At 50.3% G+C, this 13,856-nt stretch overlaps 1 protein-coding gene across 1 annotated transcript in view; it reads right to left on the bottom strand.

Annotated features, from left to right (window-relative positions):
• LOC309592491 (uncharacterized protein) overlaps positions 1–13,856 on the bottom strand; it is a gene marked incomplete at both ends in the record, with an annotated part of 67,764 nt that overhangs the window by 41,567 nt on the left and 12,341 nt on the right. Inside the window, 5 exon segments of the mRNA XM_082315917.1 lie at positions 2,203–2,332; positions 3,469–3,606; positions 5,085–5,234; positions 5,301–5,472; positions 7,669–7,761. Coding sequence (XP_082172043.1) covers positions 2,203–2,332; positions 3,469–3,606; positions 5,085–5,234; positions 5,301–5,472; positions 7,669–7,761 — 683 coding nt within the window.

Below are 13,856 nucleotides of genomic sequence, written 5' to 3'. Positions count from 1 at the left end.
CTCCAGGCGAATTTTGGCATCAATTCAGAAGACTCAGAGTCAGACCACTAAAGCTCAGCAGAAAGGCTGTGATGGGGACGGTCCTGCCCGGGGACACCAGCCCTTCCCAGGTCTCGGATCAGTGGCTCTGCATTGCCATCTTCAGGCTGGGAGCAGCCTTGCTCCTTCCAGAAAACCTAGAAATCTCCCAAACAGACACAGCAAACTTAATTCCAGCTTACCCAGCATTAGTTGAAACTGGTGGCCAAACCCTGGAAAAAGGTGTTAAATACAAAGGAGGGGAAGGAGCTCTGCAAGGCTGGTGCTCAGCTGCCTTGGATAACACAGGTATTTCCCTTCCTGCAAGCGCACAAGGCTTTAAAGAGTAGATTAACACAAGCAATGCTGTTTAACACACTACTTCTTGCTGCAAGACAAAGTTTATTGGTAAGTTTTCTTTAAAGTACATAAACTGAAACTGCCTGAGTGATTTTAGCTCTGTAGTCCGCACTGTCCCCAAAAAAGCCTCTTTCTGACAGTGATAAAAGCTCGGGTTCTTGGGTGATTTTAATGGTAATATGTGTTTAAAAAGGTCTATGCCAAACACTTCACAGGTTTTTGGTAAATATGGTGGTGAGTTTGGAAGAGAGGAGGTTTCCAGGCTTCCGGGGTGATGGAACACATATCGTGATGGACAATACCACACAGACAGCTTGGAGGGCCAAGGAGCTGTAATCACAGAACAGCACAGGTAACATATCCTAAAATAAATCAGAAAATCATAGAATAATGTGGGTGTCCTGTCCCAGCAAGGCCAGCTTAGATGAGGTTGCTCAGACCTTATCTCATCACCTCGTGAACATCTCCCTGTGTTTCCCCCACCTCTCTGGTCTCCAGACAGTGTTTGACCACCCTTGTGGGAGAAACTAGTCTCTAATAAGATCTGGTTGGAAAATCACTTTTTAGGAGCCCAGAAAATCATAGAATCATAGAACAGTTTGGGTTGGAAGGGACCTTTGAAGGTCATCTAGTCCAACTCCCCTGCAATGAGCAGGGACAAATGTTGCTACGCAGAAGAATATTTCAGCAGTAAAGCTCTTACCATTTTACCTCAGGTTTCGAGATAGTTTGTACCAGGTCTCACAACTGTTTGTACTTTTTCCCACTGCCTCAGTCCATGAAATCTCACCATTACTCCTAGCTCTCAGTGAAAAAATGGGTAATTCTGGTACTTACCACGGCCACCTGTAGCACCACTCACTGGGCTGTGTCCATCGCAATCCCTTTCCCAACGCACAGCCCAGAGCACAGCCCCGCAGGGGGGATTTGCGATTTTTTCCGCAAGAAAATGCTGTAGCTGTCCTTGTACTCGGATACCCAGCGGTTCCTGTGGAAAACATGGAAAAGGGGATAAGAAGAGGACCTCCATCCTCTGCTTGGTGCACCAGAAGAGAGGACCTGCCTCCCCTTCCGCAGCAGTTGACCACCCAGCCGGGATATAGCATAGAGCAAATGAAAGCACATGTCGAGGGCATGGGGGAGATGGGGAACAGCCTGTCTCCATCAGGAGCGGCGCAGATGCTGCGACACACATGGCTGTCATTGGGACCAATCTCCCACCTAGATCAACCGTTACGCAGGCTCGGTCTCCAGCCCACACATAACTCTAGGATCGTAGATCAAAATCGAGACTTCAGTGCAGAGCTGAAATATATGTGTGTGTTAGGGGGAGGTGGGGGGATGAGGCAGCGGGGAGGAATTGCCTTTCCGGTGAGAAATGAGAGCTCAGGAGCAGTTTATGCCTGTTTGTTCATAGTGTGAAGATGAGTCATGTTGCAAACAGCTCCTGCCTTGTCTGATTTGAGAGAGCCCTTTCCCAGGGGAAGCCCGGGCATGGAAATGTTGAGACGTGCCTCCCTCCCCCAGCCCCACAGGGACCTCAGCACCTTCTTTCCACAGGGATGTATCAGAGGTTGCCCCAGAAGAAGTCTCCCCACTCCTATCAACCCCACTGCAAAACTTTTCAAGAAAAGGCTGAGCAGGCCTTAAGAAAGGATTTGGCCCCAAGGGAATTCAGTTGAGCTCATTGCATAACACGGATGCAGAGAAATACGCTTGAGAAACACCTTCCAATCCCCACCAGCTCCAAAACCTCCCTGCCCTACTCTTACCCTGTCCCCAGTCCCACCAGCCACCCTCTCCCCCAGCCCACCTCCCCCTTACTGGTTTAAGTGCTCATCTTCAGGGAAAATGTGAGAAAGGCTCCTATTTGCTTTACAGTATCCACCATGGGCTCCCGGCCAGCGCTGGAAATCTGTGTTGTAGGTACTTCTCCAGTCAAGGTCAAAGCACTCTAGTGAAAGAGAGTCCGAATAATTGAAAGACTTTTTTGGGTCTCGGTCTCCTGTATCCCACAGTCTGACTGTTCCCCCTTCTCCTGAGCTCCATCGGCCGTTTGTGCTTTCAGCACTCCTGTTGGAGCTACCACGATCGAAGGGTTAGCAAAGGGAAAATGCAAGAAGCGCTTCCCTGGTGTAGATAAGGTCTTTTAGACAAGATTATTCAGCCTTTATTTTCTATAGCCTTTTATGTATGATGGAAGCCACACAAGGCAGATCTGGAAATGATATCTTGTGCTCTTCCCTTCTGGACACTGATGTGTCAGCTGGTATGTATTTTCTCCTACTGTCTAGATTTTCTCTTTCATCATGCCAGAGCAATACGTCTCTGCTTTATTTAATCAGAGACTAAACCAGGGAAGAGATCCAGGGTCTGCTTAACCCCCAAGTGAGGACCATCGCATCTGTTGTGCTATCTTCCCCAAAAGTCCCCATAGGAGCTGGTTTGAAGGGGTGCCGTCTCCTATCGTGCTCTCCAGAGATGCCCCGTCTGTATGTTAATAGCCTGTGTGTGTGCCCTTCTGACTGAGCAGATCTGCCTGCGGAGAAACGTGCTGCCACCTCTCGCAACAAAGCAGGGAGGACGCGTAAAGAAGAGCTGCCGATTGTAGATGTTTCACATTTTCTGTGTATTTTAAAAATGACACGTTCCTTTAATGACTCATTAGTAAAGTATTTTGGTTGTTTTCACTGAGGCTGAGCTTACAGGTATTTCACACGTGCGTGACCATGTCAGGCTGTTAATGCAACCCGAGTGGTCACAGCAGCAGTTCCCATGCTGCCACATTATTTCCAGGGAGGCCACGTTGAGCAGGGCTGCGCTACATGGGGTGGCCCATACGGAAACTGGGATGAAAGAAACATTATTTACAACGCTCCAGCCTCTTCTGGAAGAGAATTGTTTTTCTCTGCCCTGCCTCTCCCCACTGATGGGCAGATGGTTACGGGAACTCTGCTGACCTTTCCCATGTCATTCACCTTCCCTTCACCTTCCTCAGTCTCTTCCTGCATTAAATTAAAAAACCCAAAGCCAGGCTGAAGGCCACAAGTCACCTGCACGGGGCAGCTGCCACAACCTCCATCCACTCACCTTCCACCAAAACAGATGAGCCCAGGATCATGCTCCTGTTTTGCTGAGCATCGTGCTGCCTTGCCCGGCACGTCTCCAGGGTGAATTGCTGGTAGGTGGCCCAGCCCGGGGCCAGCTTCTGCCTGCGCAGCAAAGTCCCTGAGAGATGGGAGAAGAAAAGAGCACATTAGTCGAGAAGCGCCATCAATTACTCACCCAAATCCTACCCTTAGGTGGGAGCAAGAAAACAACAACAGCAAGTTGGAGCCTCAGCTGGCATAAAACAGGGGAGACCCATGCAATTCAGCAGAGCTTTGCTGAGGTGCATCAATTTTGCATCGATTTGGTTCATGAAGCCAGTAGGGGAAGGATTTATGGTGATGCGAAGTAAGTAGAAGGAGCCATGCTGTCTCCGTGCTGCCCTGGAGCGCTAAAAGGAGCCGAGATCCTTTGCAGGGCGTTCATGTATGAAAGGGAAAGACTTTGCAGGAAATACTGCACTCCGGGGCTACACAGGGGTAGAGCAGGAAGGGAAAAACCCACAATAGTTGTGCTATTAGCATAAGACAGCTTCAGATGGGCTTGGCAAGGAGATGCTTGAAGCCCTCAGATGTTAAGTAGAGTCTAAATGGACAGTCCAAACGGACATCTGTCCAAATGGAGACATGTCCATCTGAGCTGCTTGTCCAGACTCTCCTAGTGAGTGGAGAGAGAGAAAACCTGCCAGGGCTTACTTCACCTCATCCTCAAGGTGGCATTTAAGCTACGGGAGACGGCTGTGTCTTTTCTCCCCACTGATCACGAAGGGAGCTGAGGTGATCAGCTGCAGACACAAACGTCCCACGCTGGAAGAGGTGAGCTCAGGGAATAGACAGGATATTCCTGCTCCTGTCCTCCTGTTTGGTCCTGGAGCATTGCTGAGCAATGCTGTACTCTTCTCTCTCACACAGGAGCTCAGAGGAAGCTCTCCACTACTTTGGGAAGGTTGGGCATGGCTGGATGATGTTTGGTGACCACTAATTTTGTTTTCCTGACTTCCATCAGCATTTTAATCCATGGAAGCAAGCTGTTAAACGGCATGGCTGAGGGCTGGCTACCAGCCCCTTTGCTGCATTTGCTACCAGACAGTTATCCCTAGCGGAAGGGCACTAAGGGCTGCGGGCTTGAACCACCCAAGTCCCACACGCTCAACCACCGAGTCCTTTTGCCTCCCTGTGCTTCTGTTTGGCACCTGCAACATGGAGTTAACTGCATCTCCCTGTATGCCAAAGGAGTTGCTATGATAAAACCCTTAAAGACTTTGCAGCGTTGATGCCTTAGTAGCAGAGGGTCTTCATGAACCGAGCGTGGCTCTACAGAGGTTTCTGAGACTCCAGCTCACTACATCTGTGCTTTGAGCTGGCCTGGGAGCTGCATATTCATGGTAAAGGGGTGCTGTGCCCACACTGCTAATCCTCACCGGGCTCAGCCCAGCACCAATGCTTTGTTGGGATGCTGCCATCCCTGCGTGTCCAGCCAGCGTGGACCACGGGCAGGGGGAGCTCAGCTGGCAAAGGCCCAGGCAGACAGCCCCTCGGGTAGCTGCATAGGGCCAGTCAGCTGTTTGCAAGCGGCCGGCGCCGGCGTGGGGGAATTACCTGCTGTTCCAGCAGTCTGAGCAGCAGCTGGAAGATGCTGGCAGTAAGACAGCTTGTTCTCCGGCTCAGCGAGAGCCTGCAGCCTCTCCGATTTCTCTGCCTGGGTTGCTGCCAGTTCGGTGGCAGGGTAGTACTTTGGTAAGTAGCTTTCTGCAACGGGAAGGACTGAAGTAGAGTGCTTTCTCTGCTGCAAGGCTTTGGGGCCGGAGGTGCTACCTTCTGGTTTTCTCCCTCCTGCATCATCAGCACGACTGCTGGCTTTGATGCTCGGTGCTGGGATGATTTCTCTCCCCCGCCAGACAATGCTGTCACTGTAGGTCATCACCCGCTCCTCCTGGGGTACGGCAAACTCCTTGGCTTTTAGCTGGGAGTCTGCAATCTGCAGCTTCTGCAGAAAGAAGTCCCATGTGAAGAGAGAGAGAGAGAGAGAGGCAGTGAGTGGGAAGGCCAGTTGCTAAAGCATCAACAAGCAACGCTATCTGCCCACAGCAAAGCTGGGCTTTGGTGGGGTCAGCACCCTTGGGGACACAACGGCCACAAATCAGCTCCATAAATGTCATTAAAAATGCACAGACCATCACGGCTTTCTCTTTCTGCCCATCTTATGGCTTGGGACTCTGCTGGGCCCCAGGTGGACAGCAGGAGGGAGGGAGGGAGCCCCAGCACAAACTGGTTTGCTGATGGGAGAGGGAACAGCTTCAAGGTTCTTGTCGGGGAAAAGGCTAATGGGGCTGTTGGCATGGCTGCTCTAGGGGGTCTGCTGGCTCCCACCTCTTCAGCTGCACACTACAGCTCCACCATGAGCCAGCTGCTCCTTTCTAAGGGCTCAGAAAGAGACTTTCCTGCTGTAAGCTCTGCCAGGCTGCTGGGCCCAGCAAGGACCATCCTCATGGGGTTTGTTCATCATTGTTTTGGATCTCCATGGGTTTCTATTTGTCCCTGAACCTCCAAGGTCCCCAGGGCTCTCCCCAAGGTGGCTTCTCCTTGGCCATGTTGACAGTAGGGCAGGTGGAGGCTGCTGAGCTATGGGAACTACCTGTATCTGGGGGCTTCCCCCATTGAGGATGGCCAGAGTTCCTTATGAGGCATCTCCAGAGGGACAGGAGCCTCCAGGAGCCCATGGTGGGGATGGCTCACCAGCCAGTGCTTTCTGCCTCAACCTACAGAGCTCCCCACCTTCCCCTTGCGAGCAGGCTACTCTCCAAAATTTCACAGAGAAAAAAACACCATATTTTTTAAAGCGGTTTTATCCTCTTAAAACAAAACCAAATCCTAGCAGGGCCCCTAACCTGGGCCTCCCGAGTACCTCATCATCATGCTGTCCTGTGGGACAGCTTTCTTCTGCAGGCCTTGGGAGTTAATAAAGAGGCAATAAAGAGTCAAAGGGAGCTGCAACCCAAGGAAAACAGACATATCTCAGGTTCTCCCTCCCTTTTTATCTCCCAAAATACATCAGGGTCTCCACAAGAAGCACGCAGCCTTCCAAAAAAAAATAAAATTATAAAAAAAAAGGAAAAACAGAAAAGAAAAAGAAGTTGAGACGCATGGCTTGGAAACTGTGCTCCAGCAGGCAAGGGTTAAACCCTGCTCTCCCCGCCAGGATCTCAGCTCCTGGAAGCGGAGCAGCCACCTAAGGCTGGGGCTGCCCGGGAAGTGCTCGCCAGCCCCGGCAAACAGCGGGAGCCCCGAGCTGGACCGTTAATGAAGGCTGCTGGCAGCGGGAGCGCTCCTCGGGGCAGGAGGAGGCGAGAGGGGAGGAGAGGAGAGGGCTCCCCAGGCTGCTGCCCAGGAGAAGATGGCAGCGGTGGCCACAGACGGCCCCTCTGTGCCAGCGGGCACCTTCACACAATGATTTCTCTGTTGTTGTCCTCCCCTTTTTCCTCCCCAGCCTGAACATTTTTTTTTTTCTCCTCTCTCGTGAGCGTATGAGCCCAAAGCACTTTACCAACCGAACATGCCCCCCGCCACTTCTCCACAGTGGCCCAGTGCAAACCGCAGCTGTCCCCACCGGGCTGCCACAAGCAATTAAGCCAGGGCAGGCGGAGCGAGGCAAATCAGATTAAATAGCTCAGGGGGTCGCTCGCACTGCAAGGAGATTAGAAAAAAAACAACCTCAGCTTCCCCGCAGAAGTCTTCTCAGGCCCGTGTCAGGGCAAGGAGACATCTCCATCCCAAATGCAATCCCCCTCCTCAAGGCGGTAGTGGGATGGGTCTAATCCTGACGCACTCCATCAGCCCCACAGGGAGCAACAGGAGTCCAAGGCTTAGGCACCGGTTCAGCAAGCAGTCGTTAGTGCCCCGACTTAATGAGTGTAATTAGCATCACCCGCCCCAAACAGCATTACCGGAGGGCACGAGGGGGATTTCCCGCAGAAGGGATGGGGACACAAGCCAAGGGCATTTGGGCATGATGCGACCTGCTGGTGGGTCACAGCGGTGGGGATCAAAGCAGACCCTGCTGGTTCAGATGGCACCCATGTCTCCTGCCCCCTCGGCACCAACCCTGTCTCTGGCTGTCCTGTAGCCATGAGAGAGGAACTGGCACCACGGGCTAAAGAACCAAGCAAGGAAAAGCCCACGGTACCTGCGCGTCCTCCTCGTTGGGTGGCTTGTACTCCTCGCACCACTGGTAGTCTCTCTTGTACGAACTCCTGTACATGCCTGGTGACACAGTCAGCTGAAATGAGAAGAGGCAAACACAAGGAGCTGCTAGAACTTGAGGGAAGCCTTCAAAAGTGGTGATACAAACCCAAAATGCTCCCTTGTAGCTCAGGAGATGATGAGCTGCTCTTCTGGGTGCAGCCTCCGTCCCCTGGCCCACCTGGGGCCAGCCCAAGAGGGGCAACCCCTTGCTCAGTTGAGCCCTGAGCAGGGTGGCCAGGACGGTCCTGTGCTCTCTTGGCAATGGTTTCTGGGGCTCTTCTTGTCCCAGGCAGTCCCTTGCAACAAACACCTTCCTCCTGCCGTTCTCAAGCCTCCTCTGACTGCTCAGACGCCCCCAGGCAGAGCACTAGTATAAAGCTGCCGAAATACTTTGATCAGCTGCTGGGGTCCAGTGTCACTGAGGTTAAATCAGCATGCGCTTCTGTCTCCTATTTCAGTAATATTTCCCATGTGCTTATCACATATTTAAAGTTAAGTGCTGGCTAATGTCAATACTCATTCTGCAAAGTGATTGGAAAAATTACGGAGGAAAACTCTGCCAAGGGATATTAAGCCAGTGACACCTGCCCTAACACCGAAAATTGGGGCAGTGCAAACTGATGGAGACGGGGAGAGGATTTTAGGGAAGGACTACATGCATGTCTTGTTTCCTGTGCTCCTCCCTCGGCATCCACCACGGGCACTGCTGGAGCCAGGAACTCGGGTGAGATGAGCCTTCAGGCTGACCCAAGAGAGCTGTTTTTACACTGAAGCATTAAATGTGCTAACTTGTCAATGCACAGCAGAGGGCTGGGGGAGATGAGCTCTTGGGTGGTAATGGAAGGTGTTACTGCCATCTCCGTTGCTACACAAACATGTCTACCATGCAGGGGCGGCTTGGCCGGCCAAGGCGCGGGTCTGCGCTCCCATGCCTCGCGTGATAAAAAGGAACCAATAACTGCACCAGCACACAGCACCTTAGGGAGGGCTCCTCGTGCCTTGCCAACAATGTCGCCCATTATCGTCAAGAATATATTTTATATTCTCTTTCCTTTTTTCTAACATTTCACTCTTTTCCCCCTCTGGACTTGCCAGACCAGTGGCTGCCTTTGGCCAGGACCCAGAAGCTTGTTGTCACCAGCTCCTATTATCTTCCCAGCATGGCAGACCCTGCAAACCCGTTACTCAAACACCAGTGAGGATGAGAGTCCCATGTGTACTTCACCTTTGAGTGTGCTGTTTTCCTCATTGTGTCCAGCATGGTGAGTCAGGAACCTGGATGAGAAGAAGTCACTCAGTTAGCAACCAGCAAACCAGAGCCTCTCCTCCACGCTGCCCCAAAGGATAAGGGATCTAGAGACCTGGAGTTGAGTACTGGCAGGAAGAAGGGGATTCAGCTGGGGCTATAGGACCCCTGTGCATCCCAAATTGGCAGTTAGAGTATGATTGACTTCACCCAGCTTCAGCAATGCAAAATATACCCATCCAGCCCAGCAACCAGCACATATGGAGCCAGACACCTCAGGGGATGCAGCTTGGTGGGACCCAGCAGAGAAGAGATGGCAGCATCCCACCACTACCAGCCCCAGAGCCAGCCGGGGGGTGAACACAGATGTCCCCTCCTGGGACAGGGTACATGTGCAATGGGATCCACCAGCGGCTGCGTGGCCACAGTGTTTCCAGGGACAAGGGAAACCTCTGTCCCTTTGTGAGACACCCGCGCTCCAGAACCCTAGAGGCCTTGGTGGGAGGGGGTTCCCCATGAGGGTGTGGGGTGAGGGCTTCTTGGAGGAGAAGCCATCCCACAGTCAGCTGGGGAGCTGCTACCTGCCTTTTCAGCTGCAGCCGGCCATGCTGGGGACATATGGCCAGGAGAGGGACAAAGCCTGCCTTTTGTGAGCTCTCAAAGCCTCCCCAGCTCCTGCTAAAGATAAAGATGGGAGTAAAAGATGGGGAAACAGGGGAGGGAAGGACCCACTTTGTGGATGCGTTGTGGGGAGTGGAAGAAAACATCATCCTTACCTCACTGCATGGAGGGGTAGGAAACATTGCAGAAATAAGGCAGGCAAGGATCTCCACTTGGTCTTGGAGGGCGGCCGAGTATACCTGAACTGTCCCATCCAGATGTTGCAGCCCCCTTCCTCTGATGACCTGCAACATAAGACAGCAGGGGATGCTCAGATTTAGTCTTCTGTCCCACGAAGGGACAGGACTGCCAAACTAGTAGAAAGTATTTACTCTTTAAAAAATGTCAAACATTAACCAGGTTCGGATCCACCTCATGCAAGACTAATCTCACCTAATTTCAGACGTCCACAAAGAGGACATCTCCCTCTGAGCTGATCCTTCCTGGCTCGTTTAGCCCAATTCATGTGACCAATGTAGATACATACTTGGGGATGAAATAAGCTGCTTTCTCAGAAACCTTGAGCTTGGTCAGCTGAATCTCATTCAGAGTCCAATTTCTGTAGCTACACATGAGCCTGGCTCTTGGTTCAGAAACAAGATTCTCTGGCACTACAGTAATGCAAATAGTAGTAAGTGCTGGTGATGATGCATGAGTCAGAAAGATGACATCTCGGCTCCAGGATCCTCCACACAGGAGAGCCGGTCATGGACCTGGGTTCACAAGCACCATCAGAACAAGCTGAATTTCTAGATTTATTTCTCTCTGCACCCTGTTACGCACCAGTGTATAACTGGAGCCTGAGGACGCTAACGCTCCGGCAAGGGTCGTGTGCTGCCAACAGCTCAGCACTGGAGTCAGGCAGAAGGAGAAGCCCTTCGTCCCCGCGGTATTTTATGCAAATTAATATTAGAATAAATGATGCAACAAGGAAAGAAATTATTTCCAGAAACGTGAAACTCTCATGTTCTCCTGTGCTTATATTAAAGGGATTACACTCCATTTCCTTCTTAATACAGCTAATGCTCTATGGGAAGCCCTCGGGCCAGGGATTAAAGCACTTATTCAATTAATTAGGAACAAACTTCTGCCTTAAAGTCAAACACACAAATATCAGTAAGCCCTTGAGAGTGTCTTCCTTCCAGGGCAGGGAAAACGGATCCTATTTCTGATGTAAATGAAACCAAGTCTGCACTCTAAAATTATCAGGAATAACACAAATTAAGAAGATGCACTTTTAAAATACCGGCATACTGTAAAGCAGCACGGTAAAGGAGGGACACTGTCATCATCTTGAACTCAGCATCTGAACTCCCATCAGTTACAGGGGGAGCAGAATCAGGTCATACAAAACTAATATAAGAAGTGAAATACAATTTTAGGATGCAACATTGGTAACTAGCTCCAGGCTGCAGGCACAGCAGTGTTCGAATATATTGAAGTTAGGGGTGAAATCCTGGCCCTGCTAAACTGAAAAAATAAAATGCTTATTCAGTAGGATCCGAATTTCACCTAAGGTGTCTGATTCATTACCGAGATAGGAGACAATTTCCAAAACCTGGCTCCAAATCCTAATCTTCCTTGATGATGGCTTGATCCTGCCGTCTTCTCGCAGGCGCAGCTCACAAGAAATTAAAAGGCATTTTGCCAGGATAGTTCATGCAGGAGCAGCCCACTATTGCTGTTCAGCTTCTCATTTCTTCTTCCCAAATACCAAATGATAGGGCTGATAATTGCCAACATAATCCCAATTAGAAGTAGGTAGGAACCAAACTCCCAGCCCTCATGTTTTTCTACCTCCGAGAGAGCTTATCTGCCTCCTCGTTGCGAATTCATATATGCAGAAAAAGTAAACCAATCACACACCTTTTTTTTAAAGTTTTTTTATACATATGGACTTTTTTTAAACTTCCTTCACAGACGCCTGTGGGCTGCAGTGCCATTATCTCTGCTGCGATACCAATTCCCTGCAATGGTCCCAGATTTCTCTTGAGCCCCCCGATACAAGGAAACTTGGCAGAAGGATGCTCCTGCACGTCAGATCCCTCCCTTGGCATCCCCGCACACAGTGCTCCGCACGGGCTGCACGTGAGACGCACCGGGAGGGAGACATCCAACTGGAGTGAATGGCAATATTGTGTTGGCTTCACATAAGCTGGAATTGCCCCTTCCCTACAGCATTAACCAGTACATCATCATTCAAACTCTGCTGGGCTACGCAAAGCAGCACCGGGCAAATCAGTGTTACCTGTGAATCTCAGCCATGGGGTTGCTTTGTCAGCATTTTTTTGACGAGGCAGCTTTTCCTGTGCCTCTTCCTCCCCACCTTCCCTCAACTAAATACTTTCTATATGTTTTTCTAAAGCTCCCCTGCCCTAGGAGCACTTCATTGAAGAGGGCTCACTGTACCCTGCACGGCTGCTGTCTGTGCAGCTGTCTGCACATCTCTAAGACAGAAGTTAACGCTGAAGACCAACACTGTGCTATAAATACCTGCAGAAGAAAATTGCTCTTAAATAATTGGTTTATCATCTTCACAATACTCCAGGGAGGTGACGGCTGAGATTCCCAGGGTCAGGAGCCTAAACCACGTACCTGAATGGACGTGCCTCTGTTTCTCAAGGCAATGATCACCCCAAACATGCAGGGAGGTTTTCAGAGGGTGCTGGTACTTTTGACCTCTCCACATCACGCTATGTGCATGGATACAAGGAAATTACAACAAGCCAACCAGATTGCCAAAGGCAGACAATTATGCGTTCCAGTAGCACCTTGAGAAAATTTTCCAAGGGGCGCAAATGCATGACAACTGAGTTCAGGTCCTTTAAAATCAGATGGGAAAAGTTTAAATTAAAGTCAAGGACCTTAGTTATAATGTAAAACAATGAGATTTGTGTACCTGATCTGTGCAGCTGCTTCCCAATATCCTGCTGGACATTTCCCTGTGCTTAGAGCTACCTATGTACCTCTGGAAAGTCGATCTCACAGCCTCAGTAAGACTCCAGTAGCATATAGGATGTGACACAGAGATGAATTTCACCTCAGTTTGGCCCTAACTTCCCGTATCTGTTGTCTTTTTCCACTTTTGAAATGGCAACGGTGCTATCTAAGCCTGTGTTGCTCTTGTGCAAGGCGCTGCACTGGGTACCGGCAGGGTTCAGGTGAGCCATCTCAGCTATTAACAATTCAATGCAAGAAAACATGGCCAAGGAGGACATACCTCCCTGTCAACCTAGCTCTTGACAAGTGCTCTTTGGGCTGGGAATAAGATTCATTGCCCTCCTGAGGATGTTGAAAGAGGGAAGCGATCAGTAAGCAGGACCCCCATCGCGTGAAAGAGGCAGGGCGTAATCTGTGAATCTCCATTCAGGTTATCACCACGGGGAGACAAAGCGCAAAAGGGGAGACTCTTTTTCAAGGGACGAGTGTTGACAGCCCTTTCTGTCAGCATGAGGTCAGTCATCCATTTGGGTCTGAAAACATGAACTTTTGAGGCAGTGCAGCAGTCCAACATGGGAAGGTTTCCCATGGAGTTATTTATTTCATGCTTCTCTCCAGTTTTCTTGATAAATTGGTGGGGGCATTTATGGCATCTTGTGACTAGAAATAAGCAGTGTCATTCAGCCTAAATCTGAGGCACCTCTAGCTCTCTTCCAGCCACCTAAATCAGTTACAGGACTGAGCCCTGAAAGCCAAACTCCTTGTTGCACAGACGCTCCTCTCCGCAGAAGACAAGGGCAGCTGGTGAACTCAATGGTGGTGTCCCGAATCTCTGGGCAGTTCTGTAGCCTGCTAAAACAATCAGCTGTTTGCTCACGGTTCCCCTAAAAAAAGCATCCATCAGCAGAGGATGGCTGAAATCTCATCACTGCCTATGCGATGTGTCCTGTGATACAAATCAATGCATATTTATGCACCTGTGTAAGGCAAATACATATAAGTATTGCTGGAGAACCTAAATCTGCTCACTAATGCCGTTGTTTAAATAGCCCTTTAACCACATCACTTTTCTCCTCGTTAGGTTAAGTCGCTAGAGGTGAAAAAGCCCTTCCAAAATGGTTTTCACTCACTCACTCAGTCCAAAGTAAACATGCCTCTGGGACCATTATGTGTATCAGATATCCAAGGCTTTGTTAAGAGCTTGCCTGTTAGGTAAATTCTGCCCCTCTTTATCCTTGGAAGGAGGAGGTTAAAATTAGAGATAGGCTCACACAAGTACGGCA

Source organism: Platalea leucorodia (genome assembly GCF_965183815.1).
Source record: "Platalea leucorodia genome assembly, chromosome: 6".
NCBI lineage: Eukaryota > Metazoa > Chordata > Aves > Pelecaniformes > Threskiornithidae > Platalea > Platalea leucorodia.
The sequence above is the reverse complement of the archived record's forward strand: the minus strand, read 5'-3'. Positions and strand labels throughout refer to the sequence as shown.